At 44.2% G+C, this 21,564-nt stretch overlaps 1 protein-coding gene across 1 annotated transcript in view; it reads right to left on the reverse strand.

Annotated features, from left to right (window-relative positions):
* The window catches only part of LOC126474883 (uncharacterized), a 409,432-nt gene extending 391,060 nt beyond the window's left edge, over nt 1-18,372 (reverse strand). Inside the window, exon 1 of the mRNA XM_050102374.1 lies at nt 18,183-18,372. Coding sequence (XP_049958331.1) covers nt 18,183-18,279 — 97 coding nt within the window. The 5' untranslated portion in view covers nt 18,280-18,372. The remainder of the gene's footprint in view (nt 1-18,182) is intronic.
* Nucleotides 18,373-21,564: the final 3,192 nt, after the last annotated feature.

Here is a 21,564-nt window from a genome sequence, read left to right on the forward strand (position 1 = left end):
ACAATGCTCTAATAAATTCCAAAAATTACTTTCAGCACACTCCAGGCAAACCTAGTGCATTTCAAATTGTACGCCGTTTTCTAAATCACGTGATAGCAGACTACGTTAGAGAGAAGTGAAATGACGCTGCTCATTTTCTATTAGGACCGTAATTTCTTTTGGGATATTTGCGTTATTAAAACTACGCCAAACGTATTGTATTAAACGCATTGTAATTCCCAGGAGATCTTAATATTGACAACGGTTGACAAAGTTGCAGATAAAACAAATCATTCAAAGGTTATCAGGTGCACGGAAAGTACTTATTGCAGCGTTTTAAGTAAAAGAAAAAGTTAAATTCCGTTTTCAGAAGTCCCCAAATCATGTCAGTGAACTTATTTTCCCTGTGACATTATGTAGAGATCATTTGCGGTTGCCTTGCCTTGGCTTTTTATTTGTTATTTTTTTAAGATTAAGATAGTAGAGTTCACAGTAAATGCTCCCTTCTGTGATCTTAGTTACAGTTATTTCCAGACGTAAACATGTAATGGAGTAAAACACACAGACCTTCATAGCTAATAAAAGTATCCCTCACTGACCATATTCTCAAGCCTAACATGTGTAAGACGCCACCAATACTGAAAGAACGGTCCAGTCACATAATTAAATAAGAGCTTTCAGGTCTCCCTCTATTCAACCTGTTTCAGCTTCTTCGTGGTTTCTGTAAATCGATTACGGGTGAAGACGAAGATCAGCATTAATACACTCCTGGAAATTGAAATAAGAACACCGTGAATTCATTGTCCCAGGAAGGGGAAACTTTATTGACACATTCCTGGGGTCAGATACATCACATGATCACACTGACAGAACCACAGGCACATAGACACAGGCAACAGAGCATGCACAATGTCGGCACTAGTACAGTGTATATCCACCTTTCGCAGCAATGCAGGCTGCTATTCTCCCATGGAGACGATCGTAGAGATGCTGGATGTAGTCCTGTGGAACGGCTTGCCATGCCATTTCCACCTGGCGCCTCAGTTGGACCAGCGTTCGTGCTGGACGTGCAGACCGCGTGAGACGACGCTTCATCCAGTCCCAAACATGCTCAATGGGGGACAGATCCGGAGATCTTGCTGGCCAGGGTAGTTGACGTACACCTTCTAGAGCACGTTGGGTGGCACGGGATACATGCGGACGTGCATTGTCCTGTTGGAACAGCAAGTTCCCTTGCCGGTCTAGGAATGGTAGAACGATGGGTTCGATGACGGTTTGGATGTACCGTGCACTATTCAGTGTCCCCTCGACGATCACCAATGGTGTACGGCCAGTGTAGGAGATCGCTCCCCACACCATGATGCCGGGTGTTGGCCCTGTGTGCCTCGGTCGTATGCAGTCCTGATTGTGGCGCTCACCTGCACGGCGCCAAACACGCATACGACCATCATTGGCACCATGGCAGAAGCGACTCTCATCGCTGAAGACGACACGTCTCCATTCGTCCCTCCATTCACGCCTGTCGCGACACCACTGGAGGCGGGCTGCACGATGTTGGGGCGTGAGCGGAAGACGGCCTAACGGTGTGCGGGACCGTAGCCCAGCTTCATGGAGACGGTTGCGAATGGTCCTCGCCGATAACCCAGGAGCAACAGTGTCCCTAATTTGCTGGGAAGTGGCGGTGCGGTCCCCTACGGCACTGCGTAGGATCCTACGGTCTTGGCGTGCATCCGTGCGTCGCTGCGGTCCGGTCCCAGGTCGACGGGCACGTGCACCTTCCGCCGACCACTGGCGACAACATCGATGTACTGTGGAGACCTCACGCCCCACGTGTTGAGCAATTCGGCGGTACGTCCACCCGGCCTCCCGCATGCCCACTATACGCCCTCGCTCAAAGTCCGTCAACTGCACATACGGTTCACGTCCACGCTGTCGCGGCATGCTACCAGTGTTAAAGACTGCGATGGAGCTCCGTATGCCACGGCAAACTGGCTGACACTGACGGCGGCGGTGCACAAATGCTGCGCAGCTAGCGCCATTCGACGGCCAACACCGCGGTTCCTGGTGTGTCCGCTGTGCCGTGCGTGTGATCATTGCTTGTACAGCCCTCTCGCAGTGTCCGGAGCAAGTATGGTGGGTCTGACACACCGGTGCCAATGTGTTCTTTTTTCCATTTCCAGGAGTGTATGACCGGTTTCCTCCCCATTCAAAACTCGGGAGACATATAATCGCGTCGAAGTTGATTGCTAGCAACACAGCGTGCATCTACGGAACAGGGTGTCGACATGTTAAGATAATACGACGGCTATTCGGAAAGTAAGGAACGATAGATCGCGAAATGGAAACCACAGTGAAAATCAAAACTGTTATTTGCAACGGTTAGCTACACCTTCCAGCTACTCCTCTGCACAGTTGCCGCTCAGACTTAGACATCTGTCGTAGCGTTGTACCAACTTTTCAATTCCCTCGTTGTAGAAGACAGCCGCCAGTGCTTTTCGACAATTTCCTACTCTTGACTGCAGCTCGTTGTCTGTGTCAAAATATTGTCTTCATAGCCAGCGGTTAATTCGAGCAGAGATGAACCTCAGGAGTAGTCAATGACGGGCTGTATTGTGGGTGATCAAACACTTCCCACCGAAAACGCTGTAGGAGCATCTTCATTGCCCCTGGAAAGTGCGGCCGAGAATTGTGTAGAACGAACTGCATGACATATGTTATGTGCATTGCATGGCTTCAGGCGAAATCTTTCGCCAGGCGCTCATACTTGGCAGGAGATGCTAATTTCTAGCCATTTTTACGTTCTCACTGTGAGCTCAGAACTGAAAAGAGCGACATGATGCGATCGACGGGCGTACTAGACATAGTGCCCAACGCATCTGTGCAAAGCTTCCTCAGATTTTCAAAATTTGGCTCAAAGATTCCAACTACCGTCCTCTGTAATGTGCAAAAGCTTGGTACCCTGCGATGTCACCCTGGGCTCAGCGACACTTCAGTCAGCGAGGTTTCGACACATGAGAATAAAGGCCACATCTCACAAGTTTGTGTGAGCTTTAAGATGGATTAATGACGTCACATTGACACCAAATTTCACCACAAGTCTACCCAACGCCACTGTGGATGTGTCACACGATGAGAAGGTTGCTACATCCCTCTTAACCACATTTCACCTCTTTTGCCGTCTCTGCTATGGAGGTCAGAACCGCGACATTCAGCGTTGAAATCATGCGGTTTTCTGGTAGGAGGCCAACGAAAGCATTTGAGACACACTGCCACTCAGAATTAACACAAAAAGGCCTCAGGGGTTGGCATAAAGGGCGCCAATAAAACTACACCTGCCCTTGGCGCGTAGATTTCTACACACTTAGCTGTCGGAAACGACAGTTCGCAGTGCTATAAGCAACAGGACAGCGTTCTTGGCAACGTTAGACACTGCTGCGACCACCTAGACGTTTCAACCGTAGTGTAAGCACATCATGGGACTGCAAACTCATTGAACGCAATCTGATTCCTTTGAAGTATAATGTGACCGAAATTTTTGCTGTGGTGTACAGAATGTAACCTCTAGGGATCGTTAAAAAACATTCGAGGAAATTAGATCGTGATCCGAGGCAGCAAATGGATTTTGTGCTTCTTCAGCGCTTCTGTTTTGCGCGCTCTCCTGTGGCGTGATCACGACTGGGGAAGGGGGTGCTATAAAATGACGAATGGTCCTCAGTTCGACAGATACCCCCGATGGACCCACGCACCTTTGCTGAGCACTTTACCTGTTGGAAATTTCGACACAAATTTAGTTTCACGGCTGCTCTACGCCTGAGGATTGGTCAACACCTTCGACAACCCATAGGTGGGGTTTGCCTACCTATGTAGCCATGTTCCAGATTATTTTCTTAGTGAAACTGACTTCATTAATAACGAGGATTAGTGCAATTAACAAACAATTAGTAATATCCAGCGACAAAATGTCTTTCGAGCAAATTATTGGGTCAATTGCTGACGAAAAAGATTCAGCCGTAATATCGCAGTTTTCATCACTGTTCTTCAATATTTACTACCGAGTGGTCCATAGAATGTTTGCAAGCTTATCAGAGATCTTTTGATTCAGTGCTGTCTACTACATCACGACTTTATTCATTCGCAACATGGAAAGGGAGGTGTCTACATCTACAACTATATAGATAATCAGCAAGCCATCGCAGGGTTCGTGGTAAAGGGTACCCACTACCACCACTAGTCATTTCTTTTCCTGTTCCACTCGCAAATAGAGCGAGGTAAAAATCTATGTGCCTCCGAAGGAGTCCTAATTTCTCGAATATTATCTTCCTGGTCTTTACGCGCAATCTATGTTGACGGCAGTAGAATCGTTAGGCAGTCAACTTCAAATGCCGATTCCCTAAATTTTCTTAACAGTGTTTTTCGAGAAGGACGTCGCTTTCTCTCTATGGATTCCCATTTGAGTTCCCAAAGCATCTCCGTAACAGTTATTCATTGTTCAAACCTAGCGGTAACAAACCTAGCAGTCCGCCTCTGAATTCCTTCAATCCGACCTGCTACGGATCCCAAACACTCGAGCAGTACTCAATAATAGGCTGCACCAGCGTCCTGTATGCGGACTCCTTTACAGGTGAACCACTCTTTCCTAAAATTCTCCCAATAAACCGAAGTCGCCCATTCGCCTTCCCTACCATAGTTCTCACATGAGGGTTCCATCTCAAAATGAGGTATGAGAGGTCTCGAACCGTCTACCGACCTAACCTCCGTTCCATAACGTGGTGCTTCAACACACTACACCATGTTAGAGTGATGTCTCATGGGAAGGAAACCAGATTCATGAACCTCGTTGAATTTAGAGAGTAAACTCTAACGAGTCCAATCTTCTTCCTTGTTCAGTCTAGAGTACTTGTCACGAGTAGCAACAAATATTTTATCTTAAGATCTCTAAACAAATAGCATGTAGCACGAACTTGCCAAATGTACATCTAGATGATTAATCGACATTTTACACTTAAGCTTCGGGCAGAGGGTGCATAGAACCATTTTAGAACTATTTATCTACCATTCCACTAAATAACGGAACGTGGGGAAAATGAACACGGACACCTTTCCGTGCGAGCTCTGATTTCTTATTTTGTCGTGAAGGTCATTTCTCTCTACATCAGTGGGAATCAACAATATATTTTGGAATTCGGAGGGGAAAGTTGGCGATTGAAATTTCGAAAAAATATTTCGCCACAATGATAAAGGCCTTTGTTTTAGTGGTTGCTACCCAGACTTGCTTATCGTATCCGTGACATTCTCTCCCCTATTTCGTGGTGAACACAATTTAATAAATCCCAATCCTGCAACTTAACACGCCCTATGCTGGTCTGTCTCGGTTGTCATTTGGAGCTGATGCAGCTGGGATACTGCAACTTTTGCATTGTTCCTATCTTTGTACTTCGTCATGTTTCACTGCCATATCTCAAAACAATGCAAGCAATCACGCTCCGGACAACACCTTCGTGGGATGGTAATACTGATCATCGCATGGCGTCATTATCTTTTCTTAATTTACCGGAGAAAGTTCAGGTCATTGTCCATTATTCAGAAATCGAGATACGGCCATTTTGTAGCGTTGAGGTCTCAGCAAACATTACACGCATTTTGTTAGAATAACAACTTTCTCGCAGTCTCAGGTATTTCATATTTTGATTTTTTTCGCTTAGCACAGAGGTCTCTAATTAAAGCTGTGTGAAGAAAAATTCTCCGTTACTATGTTCTAAAATATGGTTTCCGTAAACTAATTTTCCAGTGCCGTTTTCGGTTGGTCATGTAAACACCCCAATATCGATTCTGGAAATATGGTTCCTGGTGATGGATTTCCATTCCATAATCTATTTCGTCCACACGGAAACTTTGAAATGTTATTTACGTATGCCTGAGTTGGATGTTCCTTCTCGCTTTTAAAAATGTTAAATAATCTTGACAGCTAAGGAGAAGAAATATTAGACTGAACAAGAAGTTACCTATTTCCCACATTTAAATGAAGAGAAATCCGTTTTGTTGATTAAACTGGAAAGAGTTGGTTTCCAAAGACAATTCGTGTAAATCCATATTCGATCAAGCTAGTAAAATCGAATCAGACCTTAACATGTAACTTCTAGAGAGAAAATCGGCTTCTAACTTTCAGTTTCGTCTTGTGGTAATTATGTTGCATGTAACCGTAGAAAGTTTGTCACAGAAATGACATAGAAATCGATAAAATTATGTTTTCTTTTTTTACATTGGCGGAAAAAAATCACTACCCCAAGAAGGAGTCATGCGACATAAATGAAAGTTGGTAGGCGTGTTCCTACATCTGACATGATTTCTATTCAAATTTTGCGCCAGTCGCATACGACCAGCGCTAGTATCGTCACTATGACGACGCAAATCAAGTTTGCTTCAAATACTCACCGTAACGGTCGTGAACGATAGCTACCTTCGAGACTGGACGTGGTATTTTGATGTTAGTCAAGAATGCCTTTAATGCGACAAAGGCGCTTTTACCAACACCCCACTGAGTTTGATCGAGGTCGTGTAACAGGGCTAAAAGAAGCTGGCTGTTCCTTATGCGATACTGCAAAAAGTCTTGGCAGGAATGGGCACTGTACATGATTGCTGCCAGCGATGGTCACAAGAATGAACAGTCGCAAAAAATACTGGGCTCCGGACGGCCACGCGGCACCACCGAGAGGGAAGACCATCGTGTTCGGCCTGTCGCTCTGTCGCATTATAACTGCAACTGCAGCAGCAATTTCAGCAGCAGTTGGCACCACAGTGACACAACGAACTGTTACAAAGGACGCCCTGTAGTGTGCATTCCACCGACCCCAAACCACCACCATTTGCACCTTCAGTGGTGTCAAGCGAGAACTCGTTGGGGGGCAGGGTGGAGGTCTGTTCTGTTTTCTGATGAAAGCTGATTCTGCCTCGATGCCAGTCATGGTTGTGCATTGGACACACTGGATCTGCACCTGGAGTTATGATTGGGATGCGATTTCATATGGGAGCAGGAGCACTCTCTTGATTATGCGACACATGCTGACTGCAAAATTGTACGTCAGCCATTCGTGAACAGCGTTCTAGGGAGTGTTTTCCAACAGAATAACGCTCGGCCACATATTGCTATTGTAACCCACCATCCTCTACAGAGTGTCGACATATTGCCTTGGCCTGCTTGATCGCCAGATGTACCAACATTTCACATGTACAACGGCTTATCTCGCGCTTACATTAATCTGTGATCTTGCTATGTTAATCACGTATATTTCCTAGACAAATGTGTTACAGACCTTTCATAACTAACCACTAATATTTTTTTGGTCTTTCGTTTTTTCCGCCGGTGCATTTGTAATGTTGCATAGCAACATAAGTAAACTGTTACCTTGATCTGTGCAGAAATTTCCTTTATATGGACTTTTGAAATAGTACTGTTGAGACGTAGCAGTGATGTGCTCTCACTGACCACACTCATTGATTACTACTTGAGCTACGTAGTTAAACCAGTAGAGTAAGAGAGGGAAAGACAGTGGGACATATCATTAATGTGTGGACTATTGAATTCTAGATTAATTGGTCCAAATCGCTTTTTAATAAGGCCTTTGGATCGGCAGACAGTTAAATTTTAATTGAGCGCTAGCATCAGATGTGACTGGGGTGCGCTGGCTAAGTGCCACCATTGCTGCGCGGAAGGCCGATGAGGGCCTAGAAACATACAAGTGACTCGAGGCATCGGAAGGGTTCTGAAGCCTTGGCGAAAGGGTACGATGGGATCTGCAGAGGATCGGTGATTGGTGCAGGGACTGGCAGGTGACCCAGAACGTAAATGTATGTAACGTATTGCCCGTAAACAGACGAAATGATCCACTACAGTTTGATTAGACTATTGACGACAAATAAATAGAAGCAGTAACTACAGTAAAATATCTCGCAGCCATCTGGAGCAACCTAAAGTGGGATGACCAAATGATATACACTACTGGCCATTAAAATTGCTACACCACGAAGATGACGTGCTACAGACGCGAAATTTAACCGACAGGAAAAAGATGCTGTGATATGCAAATGATTAGCTTTTCAGAGCATTCACACAAGGTTCACGCCGGTGGCGACGCCTACAACGTGCTGATATGACAAAAGTTTCCAACCGATTTCTCATACACAGACAGCAGTTGACCGGCGTTGCCTGGTGAAACGTTGTTGTGATGCCTCGTGTAAGGAGGAGAAATGCATACCATCACGTATCCGACTTTGATAAAGGTCGGATTGTAGCCTATCGTGATTGCGGTTTATCGTATCGCGACACTGCTGATCGCGTTGGTAGAAATCCAATGACTGTTAGCAGAATATGGAATCGGTGGGTTCAGGAGGGTAATACGGAACGCCGTGCTGGATCCCAACGACGTCATATTACTAGCAATCGAGATGACAGGCATCTTATCCGCATGGCTGTAACGGATCGTGCAGCCACGTCTCGATCCCTGAGTCAACAGATGGGGACGTTTGCAAGACAACAACCATTTGCACGAACAGTTCGACGACGTTTGCAGCAGCATGGACCATCAGCTCGGAGACCATGGCTGCGGTTACCCTTGACGCTGCATCACAGACAGGAGCGCCTGCGATGGTGTACTCAACGACGAACCTGGGTACAAGAATGGCAAAACGTCATTTTTTCGGATGAATCCAGGTTCTGGTTACAGTATCATGATGGTCGCATCGTGTTTGGCGACATCACGGTGAATGCACATTGGAAGCGTGTATTCGTCATCGCTATACTGGCGTATCACCCGGCGTGATGGTATGTGGTACCATTGGTTACACGTCTGGGTCACCTCTTGTTCGCATTGACGGCACTTTGAACAGTGGACGTTACATTTCAGATGTGTTACGACCCGTGGCTCTACCCTTCATTCGATCCCCGCGAAACCCTACATTTCAGCAGGATAATGGACGACCGCATGTTGCAGGTCCTGTACGGGCCTTTCTGGATACAGAAAATGTTCGACTGCTGCCCTGGCCAGCACATTCTCCAGATCTCTCACCAATTGAAAACATCTTGTCAATGGTGGCCGAGCAACTGGCTCGTCACAATACACCAGCCATTACTGTTGATAAATTGTGGTATCGTGCTGAAGCTGCATGGGCAGCTGTACCTGTACACGCCATCCAAGCTCTGTTTGACTCAATGCCCAGGCGTATCAAGGCCGTTATTACGGCCAGAGGTGGTTGTTCTGGGTACTGATTTCTCAGGATCTATGCACCCAAATTGCGTGAAAATGTCATCACATGTCAGTTCTAGTATAATATATTTGTCCAATGAATACCCATTAATCATCTGCATTTCTTCTTGGTGTAGCAATTTTAATGGCAAGTAGTGTAGTTGGAAAAACAGATACCACGCTAAAATTAAATGGGAGAATCTTATGGAAATGGAATTCATTGACGAAGGAAGTGGCTTACAAGACGTTCGTTCGGGGGATTCTTTTCTGTTCATCAGTTTGGGTCCCTTACCAAGTAGGATTAACAGAGGAGAGAGAAAAGATCTAACGACGGACGGCGCATTTCGTCAGAGGATCGTTTAGTGCCGCGAAAGCGTTACGAAGACGCTTAACGAACTGAAGTGTCATACGCTACAAGAAAGGCGATGACATAACATAGCGAAAATGAGCGTAAGGTGAGCAATGAGAGGAGAGTTCAGTGACTGAAAGTAAAATTTTGTCAAACGATCTGAGTAATAGTTCAAAATGGTTCAAATGGGTCTGAGCATTATGGGACTTAACATCTGAGGTCATCAGTACCCTACAACTTAGAACTACCTAAACCTAACTTACCTAAGGACATCACACACATCCATGCCCGAGGCAGGATTCGAACCTGCGACCCTAGCGGTCGCACGTTTCCAAACTAAAGCGCCTAGAGCCGCTCGGCCACCACGGCCGGATTGAGTAATTGTCCTAAGAAGTTTCGGTCGTACGTAAAATCAGTAAGTCGTTCCTGAAATCCTCTATTCATTGACACAGTGAAACTGAAGATAACAAAGAGATGGCCAAAATACTGAATTCGGTCTTCTGAAAATGTTTCGCAGCCGAAGATCGTAAGACGGTCCCTCTTTGAAATCATTGTACGAACGCCAAAATGACAGATATTGAGATAACAGATCGTGGAATAGAAAAGGAACTGCAGCCGCTTAGTAGTGGAAAGTCATCAGGACCCGGTGGGATACCTATGAGGTTCTGCAAAGCTTATGCGGAACAACTTGCTCCCCTTCTAGCAGCAGTTTATCTTAAATAGATGGAGCACCGACGGGTACCTAGCGAGGTCATTTCTATTTTCAATAACGGAATTATAGACCTATATCGCTGACGTCAATCTGTTATAGAATTTAGGGATATTTTTGTTTAAGGATTATGATTTTTGGGGGAGAGCGAAAATCTCCTCTATAAAATCAACATGGATTCCACAAATAGAGATCTTGCGAAATTCAGGTCTTACTGTTCCTCAGTGAAATCCATAGCGCTCAGGTTGATGCAGTGTTACTTGTCTTCAGGAAGGCATTTGACAGTTTCCGCACTGTCATTTAGTGAAAAAAATACGAGCTTACCGAGTATCGGACCAGAGGTGCGACTAGATTCAGAACTTCCTTGCAGATAAAACTCAACACGTCGCTCTTAAAGAAACAAAATCGACAGCTGTAAAGCTAATTTCCCAAGGAAGTGTGACAGGACCGTTACTGTTTAAAGTATACATGAATGATACAGTACAAAGCATCGGAAGCTCCTTAAGACTGTTCGCCGATAGTACGGTTCTGTATAAAAAGCAGCAACGCCAGAAGACAGTATCGATTTGCAGAACGACCTGTAGAGAATTGATAAGTGGTGCAGGCTCAAGCTGTTGACCCTCAACCTAAATAAATGTAACATATTATAGATAGGAAAAGAAATCCACTGCTGCACAACTACACTATTTATGACAAATTTCTGGAAACAGTATCTAACGCAAAATATCTAGAGGAAACTATCCAGAGTGACCTTAAGTGGGGTGACACATAAAACAAATAGTAGGAAAAGCAATTGCCGAATTGAGATTCGTAAGAAAAATCTTAAGAAAATGTAAATGAGCCACTAAGGTGGTGGCTTACAAGATGTTTGTGCAACCGATTCTTGAGTATTGTTCATCAGTGTGGGGCCCTTACCAGTTAGGGCTGGTAGAAGAGATAGAGAAGATCCAACGAAGAGCGGCGCGTTCCACCGTGAGATCGATTCGAAGAGAAGCGTTGTGCGTCACGACGAGGTTTACTACTGGAACTTCGACAGAGGACTTTCCGGGAAGACTAGGACAACATATCACTTCCTCCCACATACATCTCTCGAAATGACCACGATGAGAAAATACGAGAAATTAGAGCTAATACGGAGGCTTACCGACAGGCGTTCTTCCCACGCACCATTCCTAAATGGAACAGGGAAGGGGGAGGGGGGAAGAAGAGGTAGCAGAAGCACCCTCCACCACATACTGCAATGTTTCTTACGGGGTGTAGGTATAGATATTGTATAGAACTAGAACTAACACATTCTACCAAAGTCTTCTGAACCACTCAGATTAGAATAAGTTAGAAGAGGCCAGGAATACAAGAGACATTTTTCACTGGTTACATTAATCTGGCCACAATTATGCTTTCCAAATGATAAAACTGGCACTTTTGAAGTAAGAATTATTATAAAATCCACTTCTATCATCGGATTTAGCACACTCTGAATTCCATAAAGTCGGATATCTTAAGAAATTTATGGTTGGATAACATTTTGAGCCAAATGAAGGAGTTACGCAGAACTTCTAGAATCGTAATTGGAGGATTGAGCATGCTCATCGGACAAAAGTTGGGCAATGTTGAGTGTCGTCAACTGGACCGATCACTGCCGCGACCCAGCATGTGGAAACCGAGATTGACACCAGACCGATAGCTGAAAATGCAGCGAGTGTGAATCAGTACCAACGAACGAAGACAGAATAGTCTATCACAACAAAACACACAATACAGCAGAGTCTCAAACCCAAGTACAAATCCAGAGAGCGATGTAATTTCTGTAGCCAAGAGTCTTGTGTGAATTTGGCTTTAGTAACGAAATCCGAACAGTTCGATCCGAATGACTTGCCGGGTATGTATTTCATCCCACGTAACGTATTTTACGTGGCTACTACAATTGTAGCTGCCTTAGGATGATCTATGAGTCATCCAAACAATGTCGTCGCCACTCTGACTCCGTCTCCATATCGCTGGAGTGGCTGGTGTTAGACTAAGTACATGTATTGACTTAAGAGGGAACTACATCGACTGTAAATACTTTTGTACCTAAACTATAGCCTTTCGCTGCTATTTCTGAACTTCTCACCCTACCCTCATGATATACAGGGTGTACATAAAGTCGGAGAACACTTTCAATTATTTATGGCACAAGAACCAAACATTGTACAGATATGTCATTTTGAAGAGAAACCCTGAAAGTTTTTTTCATGTATACTGCCACAGCGTAGTTAGGTAATTCGCCGATAGTCAGGGCTAGTCGTAAACATGGCGAATTCAGGTGCAGAGCGAGCTTTCTGTGTGTTGGAGTTCAACGGATGTTGAAAACTAAGCACAGTAAGAAGCCACCAACAAGGAAGGCCATTTACTACTGGCACAACTAATTCGTTACGACAGGTTACTTGTACTCGGCAACAAGAAGCGGACGTCCCAGTGTGAGTGAAGTGAATGTGGAGCGCGTACGACAGACATTCATAAGGAGTCCTAAGAAATCGGTCCGTCGTGGATCCGATGAACTCGAAATGGCTCCAATGACAGTGTGGGAAGTCCTGCGACAGAAGCTGTCTATGAAACCATTCAAATTGGAGCTAGTGCAGAAGCTCAATGACGATGACAAAGTCAAGCTTTGTGAGTTTTGTTCGCAGTTGCAACAACTGAATGAGGATGGGGATGGCATTGTTGGTCGCTTAATTTTTAGCGACGAAGCCACTTTTCACACTAATGGGAAAGTGAACAGGCATAATTGTCTAATCTGGGATACAAAGCATCCACACGAATGTATTGAATTTTAGCGTGATTCCCCAAAGGTAAATGTTTTTCGTGCCTTGTGACGGCGAAAACTGTACAGGCCATTCTTCTTCGCCGAGAGCACTGTCACTGGATATTCCTACTTGGACATGTTGCAGCAATGGCTGATGCCTCAAATGAAATCGGACTCTGCGTTCATGTTTCAACAGGATGGGGTTCCACCCCATTTTCATCGTGAAGTTCGTGGGTGCCTGAACACGGAGCTGCCGCATCGGTGGATCCACCGTGCTACAGAAGGGGACAGCTGTTTCATGAAATGGCCTCCCGGATTACCAGATCTCACTCCGTGCGACTTTTTTCTGTGGGGACACATTAAAGATCTGGTGTATGCACCCCCTCTAGAATACGGGAAGCGACTGCTACAGTCGACGATGCCATGCTGGGACGGGTATGGCAAGAATTCGATTACCGTATTGACGTCTGCCGGGTCACTCATGGTTCACATATCGAATGTTTGTAAAACAAAAAAAAATCTCTTTCAGAGTTTCTCTTCAAAACGCAATATGTATGACATCTGTACAATGTTTAGTTCTTGTGCAATAAATAATTGAAAGTGTTCCCGAACTTTATGTACACCCTGTAGATATTTGCTGTTTCCTAGACGATTATGTTATTGAAATTTCGGTCTTAACTTCAGAGTTAGCAGTAAGCTCAATCCTTAACTATGTTATTTTATGTGTAATCAAGTGCATAAAGTATTCTCACAATATTCAGACTACATAAAAGGACCTCAAGACAATAACAAAAGCAATAATTGGGGCCATTGTAAAAATTTGCTTAAAAATTGGGGATACGAATCCACTATTATCTGAGCACATTTCCCCATTATGCACATTAACAAAATATTAGTAATTATTACGGCACGAACTCCATTCATGGCCATGGTACAAGGATCAGAAATTAAACAAAAAACTTAAAATTGTTTTTTACCAGACAATCCAGTTGTAGAATAAATACCCCAAGAAATGAAAAAGATAACTAAAACCAAAATATTAAAAAAAACGCAATTGAAGCAGCCACTTAATACTACACACCATACAATAAATGATTATTTAAATAACACAAATTAGATATTTAATGTTTTATCAGACGACCCTCACTCAGTTAAATTCACGTTATACATCCGATCTGATAAAAAGTATCCGGACCCCCCTACGTAACGGGAAATTACCACTATATGTCACGAGAGGACGACTCGCCAGTATAAAAGGAGGTGGGAGGGGGGGGGGGGCGAGGTACTGTGTTCTCAGTAGAGCAGCAGAAACAGCAGAATGGGCCGTTCAGAAGAGCTCAGAGACTTCGAACGTGGACCAGTCACCTATGTAAAGTTATCCAAGCAGACTGTTGGTGATGTGATTGTGAATAGGGAATGCGAAGGAGCATCCAAGGCTAAACCATGACCAGTCAGATATCACGTACATACAGCCAGGGACCGTCGATCATTGTGGATAATGGTTGTAAAAAGTCGCACGAAATCAGCGGAAGGGAATTCCCAAATGCTACCAGAAGTTGAGCTAGGAGTTAAAAAAGTGTGGGGCACAATTGTCGAGCAGCTCATCAGAAGCTTCAAATTTCTGTAGTCAGTGCTAATCAATACTTGAGATGATCTAAACAGTGACATCACTGGACAGCTCGATAGCTGAGTGGTCAGCATGACGGAATGCCATGCTAAGGGGCCTGGGTTAGATTACCGGCTGGGTTGGCGATTTTCTCCTCTCAGGGACTGGGTGTTGTGTTGTCTTCTTCAGCATCTGATCCCCGTCGACATGCAAGTCGCCGAAGTGGCGTCAGCTCAAAACACTTGCACCAGGCGACTGGTCTACCCGACGGAAGGCCCTAACCAAACGACATTTCATTTCACTGGACAGTGGATGACCAGAAATGACTGACTTGGTATGATGGATCACCCTATACTGTGGGGCGATGTAGTGCCAACAGTGAAGTACGGAGGAAGTTTTTACGATATTGGGGGTGGGGTGTTAAGGAAACGCTGAATGCGGTAAGATATGAACACATTTGAGAGTAAAAGAAAATACTGCCCGTTGTAGGCTGTATCTTTGGATCTTGTATAAAGTCTATAACGGACGACTTTCTTTTTTTAAGGAAATTTTTGGAAGCTGTGCACCCACATACATAAAATTTGATACCATTGTGTGCTGCGTTCAGTATAGGAACACTTCGGAGGCGATTATTGCTGGTATCAGCTTGACCATGCGTCCTCTTGTAAAGTAGCCTGTGTGAGGCAGTGGTCTGTGGACAGTATCATTCCTGAAAAGGACTGTCCTGTCCAAAGCCTCAATCCCCAATACAAGAGCTTTGGGATGAGTTAGGCCGTTGACTTCACTCCAGACGCCAGTGTCCAACATCACTGCCTTGTCTGGTTTCGGCTCTTGAGGGAGAATGGGCTGCCACTTCTCCACAGGCATTCAGGCTCCTCGTTGAAACCCCAGTAGAGTTCAAGAAGTCACAAAAGCGAAAGGTAGGCACATCCCATATTCACGTCCGCTAATACGATGTCAGGATACTTTTGATTAGATAGTGCACGTTTCTCAATATTCCATCAGCACATGCAGTAATACACAAAGAAGTTCGATTAGCTGCACTGCCTCGTGCGAGATATCGTTAATTGTGTGCGCTCAATTCCCCCGTTAGTCTTATTTGATACGAGTCCCACTCACTTGAGTAATATTCTAAAAAGGGTTGCACGAGTGTTCTGTAAGTATTATCTTTTGTAGATTGATTGCTTATTCTAAGTATCTTACAAATTTACCTAAGTCTGACACCTGCTTTGACTACAACTTAGCCTATGTAATCGTTCCATTTCATGTTCTTACAAACTGACACTCAAGTATTTGTATGGGTTCACTGATTCTGATAATTGCGATTCATTGATACTGTAGTCATATTGTGGTACGTTTTTTCGTTTTGTGAAGCGTGCGACGTTTACACTATAAAAAGTTATAAACAGTCCGATAGGTGCTAAGGATTATAGACTTATGGGTAAGGACTGAGAGGATCCTCTTAGGGACCTACGAGAAGATTTTCTGGATGTACTCGAAAGAACAGATATCACACATTCATACAAAAGTATTGTTTTATCATACTCCATTGAAATCCCGGTCGACATACAACGTTTAGCATTAGCAGACTTGGTTGCAAAAGGCGAGTACAGCATTCTTCCACACTGGCAAGGTAATTTGTAAATTCCAGTCTTACTCAGTAAAAATTTGTCCTTTACTGACCCCAGAAAAATCTGTAATCGCAGATACTGGCGAAAAACCACTGTCATCTTAAATTTATGGAGAATTGTTGCTGTTTTAAACGAAGTATTGCCAATAAAAGGAAGAAAAGCTAGAGATTTTGCCGGTGTTCTATCCTCTTCGTCCGTTTCCGGTTTCTTGGTTTTAACTGATAGTGCCACGTTGATCTGCTGGGTAGCATATCCACTTTCCCTGAATACTGTCTTTAGGTGGGCAGCTCTTTAGGAAAACTATCTGGACCAGAGACTGCGTGAGTTTTGCGCGCAATGTTTTAAGTACAGTCATAGTTCGTGACGGGTGATGTCAACTCGATTGTAAGTACAAATCGTTACGAGTAGGCTTACGATAAACTGAATGCCCCAAAGAACCATCATTCTTCCACCTAATCAAAAAGGCAGACGTCATCTTTCTGTATCTCTATTATGAACCGGATGTTCCTGCGAATGGAGCTGGGGTGATTTTAAAATTCACAATATAGTTTCTTTTTAAAATTGGTTTTGTCGCAGTCGGAAATATCGGCAGAGCTTGTTGCAAGCGAACGACAGACACGTGAATTCTGACACAAAAAGTTTGCTGTTGACAGAACGCTAAAGTAACGCAAAAAATGAGAGAAAAAGAAAACGACTTGTAACCGGTTTTCTGTCTGCATCGGGATAACCCGGCAACTCACAACAGTGCGCGCGGACTCTGCAGTCACACGCAGATACCGCAGGAAGCGACAAGTACGCCCACGCCTGAAGGAAGGTTTGCAGGTTCTGGAGCACAGACTCACAGATTGACGTTCAGGAGCAGACTATCACAGATACATGTAACCCTGCTCAGTGGCACAGCACAGACAAGTGGAACCAACAGTTTCAAGAGGCCAGTGTCACAAATGCATCGTGCAAACTATACGAAGGAAAGCTCTGCATTAGTGTTCAGTATTGTGCCTAACGCAGACTCGTCGACATTCGCCATTCTCACACAGTCTAGTAGTTATAAAATATGAAGCATAGGAGAATAAAAATTCTTAAAACAGTACGTGATCGAGATTTATCAGCGGTACTTTCCGACTTATAAGACAATTAACTGCGATTGGAACAAAATTTGGCATCTTCACCAAAATTTTGGGCGAAAGAGAAGATTCACTTTTGGCACTGTTAATTCAATTGTAAAAACGTTTCTGGTGCTCGAGCAAAAATCTGGACCATGTACAGTTCCCTAATAACAAGGTAAAAGAATGGGGGGCTATTGCACTTTACTTTAGTTGTTAGTCCATTCGCTCGGATTAACAAAGTACTGAGTCTCACATGTGCGTTATATTTGGCACCTTTATTAAATATAGTTGTGGAGCAACAGTAACATTTACAAGCCCTGCGCTTTGAGTACGTTATTTATATCTTAGCTGTCACATAGCTAATTTAACTTTTCATGCTCACGAACAGTTCCAAAAACTAGTGAGTGAATTTCAAAATAAAATTTATTCGCTGCTGCCTTTCTTTAAACCGCATTTCAGAATGTTGTTCTATGTGCTTGGAAAAAAATTATTCTGGAGGTTAAAATTAATTATCCAACATATTTCTGGACGTGAAGCCCTACTGTGTGTGATAACCAGATTTTAATATGGACGTACTTTATATTAAGATATCATTGTACTAAAAATAAGTCTAACTTTCAATATTAGTTGCTCGTATTTACGACTTTTAGTGTACTCTCGTTAAAAGAAACAGACATACTGACAACAATGACGAATGTAATATCCTGAACACTCAGTGAACAACAAGCATACAGGCGTCCAAGTTCCGTACAAGTCAAGTCATTTCGATGTGTCTCACCTGGTACAGGCGTGAAGTAAATGATCGTCGTCACCACTGACGCCAGTCCAACGAAAACTGCAGAACGCAGGAAGAAAGTCTTGCCCTCGGCTATCATTTTGCTGCTGTTGTTGCTTCGGATAGTCGTATCACAACACTGCACTTGTCACTGACATCGGAGCGCAAGCCACACTGCTCTCTTTCAGCGCACGGTTGCGGATCGACTGAAGCTTGATGACCGCGCCGAAGCGCACGGCGTCCATGACGGACAGCGGCGCGCTCTCGTGGCCGTATTTTGAAACACGCACAAGCGCGTAGCAAGGCGTTTGCACCTGTACGAGGGCAATGTGTAGTTACGAGGAGCTGTGACGGAAGGTTGTCTTTAATCTTTATAGGATCGTTAAACAAGGCTCTAAAATTAATGAATCTGCTACCGAAACTCCTTTGCTAGTAAAAGTCGATTCCCTGTCTAACACACAAAAAGCGATAAAGAGCTAATTTCATATTTCTTCTTTTCATCTGGAACACACAGACCAACTAGTCTGTTTCAGTATTCATCGTTCTATGAAAGTTACGGTGATAGAGTCTGAATCATTTAGAAAACACGTAGAAGCAAAGAGCATGCATGTAGTCGAAGACTAATGCACACAGATGAGCCAAAACCTTATGACTATAAAGTGTTGTTCCATTTTTCAAACACACTACAATAGAGATTCTGCTTGGCGTGGATTCTATAAGTAAATTTCCTTTACTTTACGTCTATGGTCACAAACTTTTTGTCAACAGATTACCGGTTTCGGTCTATAATGGCAATCTTCAGATCTGTTTTGTAAACCGAAACCGGTCATCTGTTGACAAAAAGTTTGTGACCATAGACGTAAAGTAAAGGAAATTTATTCTCTATTCAGGTCACTGTTTTATTCGCGACAGTGTCGCAGCTTATTATTCTCTTAAGTCCTTGACAGGATTCCTGAAGTATGATATCCACGGCTGGCCGGTGTAGCCGAGCGGTCCTAGGCGCTTCAGTCTGGAACCGCGCGACCGCTACGGTCGCTGGTTCGAATCCTGCCTCGGGCATGGATGTGTGTGATGTCCTTAGGTTAGTTAGGTTTAAGTAGTTGTAAGTTCTAGGGGACTGATGACCTCAGAAGTTAAGTCCCATAGTGCTCAGAGCCATTTGAACCATTTTATGATGTCGACGCACAAGTCATGCTATTCCCACAAGTTACGGTATGGTGGTTTATGGGCACGCACCTGCTGCCCGTTAAGTGTTCCAGTCGATACATTTGCTGGCCAAGACATCAATTTGAGTTCACTCTAACGCCCGTCAAACCACTGTGACACGTTTATGACCATGCAGCACGGACAGTTATACTGCTGGAAGATGCCATCGCTGTAAGGGGAGATTTCCAGCATTAAGCGATGCAGGTGATCCTCAATAACATTCACGCAGTTCACTGCTGTCATAATGTCCTGGATTACCACCACAGGTCCCATGGAAGCCCAACTCAATGTATCACATAGCATAATCCTGCCCTCACTCGGCTGCATCTGTGGCGCGGTGCATGTTTGCTGCAGCCATTCGCCTGGATGACAGCATATGAGACCCAACAATCGACCTGTTGTTACAAGAAATACGATTCATTCGACAGGCAACACGTTTGTATTGGTCGACGGTGAAAAGTCAGTGTTGCTGTGCCCACTGCAATCATAACTGACGATGTCGTTGGGTCAACATGGGAACATGTAAAGGTCGTGTGATGTGGAGCTCGATGCTCCGAAATACTTGTGTCTGCACCAGCATTGTATTCTGACGACAGATATGACACAGATCGCTACCTGTCCTGGATTACACAGAGGGGAATCCCCCGACCTCAACGTTTTGTAATAAGACGTGATCGTCCAATACCATTCGACCTACTCGTTATTTCACCATCTTCCAACCACTTTCCAAAGCTGGTCACGACAGTAGTGCGCCAATAGGCGACCAACTTCGCCGTTTCAGATGTTATCGTTTCCAGCCGCAGCGCCACAACAATACCCTTTGTCAAAACCACTTATATCAGTGGATTTCCGCATTTGCAGCCCTTATCTCCACTATAATGACTGTCCATTCGACTCTCTTCGACTTCTTTCCCTACTGAGTCACGTGCCCGCAACCCCACTAGGAGGCATTTAACCTCGCGGTGAACAGAAGTCATAATGTTTTGGCTCATTAGTGCATGTAAAAGTATAATGCTGACCCAGAGGTGAATGGGAACCTACAAAAGAACTTTCCTGGTCCACCTATCATCCATTTGCATTTGACCACATCCACTTCGACTCCATCGTGATCACAAGTTCGTCTTCCACTCCAGTTCACTGACCGCTTCTTTCCTTTTCAGATACACCGAAAGCTTGGTTTGAAAATCCTGTTCCGTTAAACAGCTTCACCTATTGCACAGGGTATTAAAAAATTGTATTCCATATTTCGACAGTACGGACCAGAGAAGAACAAAATGCCCAGTAAACATGGGCTCTAAAATGCACACCTGAGGAACAATGAGCACTTGTTCACCTTCGCTATTGTAAAACACATCTCTCCTACTGCAAGTTTTTTGCTGTTACGAACGACTACGGGATGCTGTTAGCAAATGAGAAACACATAACAATTCATTATTCTGTTACTAATGCAACTTCTTGCTATTACATGCGACCTGCACTTGTGAGCCATCGCTAAAGGAAATGCTCGACATAGTGTCCATTCATAATAAGGCTTAGAGAATCACGCACACTCTGAAAACTCCCGAGTGGGCCATGGATTTTCCCTGCCGTATGCAAGCTCTATGAACGCTACAGGAGCGCATCTTCTATGCAAGCGTCCCAATAACAAAAAATCCAAGGGTTTCAGATCAGGGGAAAGAGCTGGCCAGCGTACTGGACCAAGCCGACTAATGCACTGCCCGTTAAATGTCTGTGTGAGGTATTCTCGGGCATTTCAGAGAAAAGGGGCTGGTGCTCCATCATGCACGAAACCCGTCTCCACCAACAGATGTTTAGTGCATTCTGTATCCATGGACAAGAGCAGAGTAATGTGTCCGCATTTGTTGACTGCATTTGTAGATCGTTAGTAATAGCAAGGAGCTTCCATTAGAAGAGATATATTTCACAATAGCGAAAATGAACGAGTGCTCATAGCTCTGAAGGTATACATTTTAGAGCCCATGTTTATTGGGCATTTTTCTTGTTTTGGTACATACTACCACCTTTGAAAATATGAAATACTTCTCTCTAACATCCCGTATACTTTTAAAGTCACTGTAGAGTGCTTGGGGAAGATACTTCGCGACTGTATTTGTGATTTTATGCCCTATTCCTTTCGCGAATTGAGCAAGAGCAAATTGACCGCCTACGTGCCTCTGTA

The sequence above is a fragment of the Schistocerca serialis genome, chromosome 4 (assembly GCF_023864345.2).
Source record: "Schistocerca serialis cubense isolate TAMUIC-IGC-003099 chromosome 4, iqSchSeri2.2, whole genome shotgun sequence".
NCBI lineage: Eukaryota > Metazoa > Arthropoda > Insecta > Orthoptera > Acrididae > Schistocerca > Schistocerca serialis.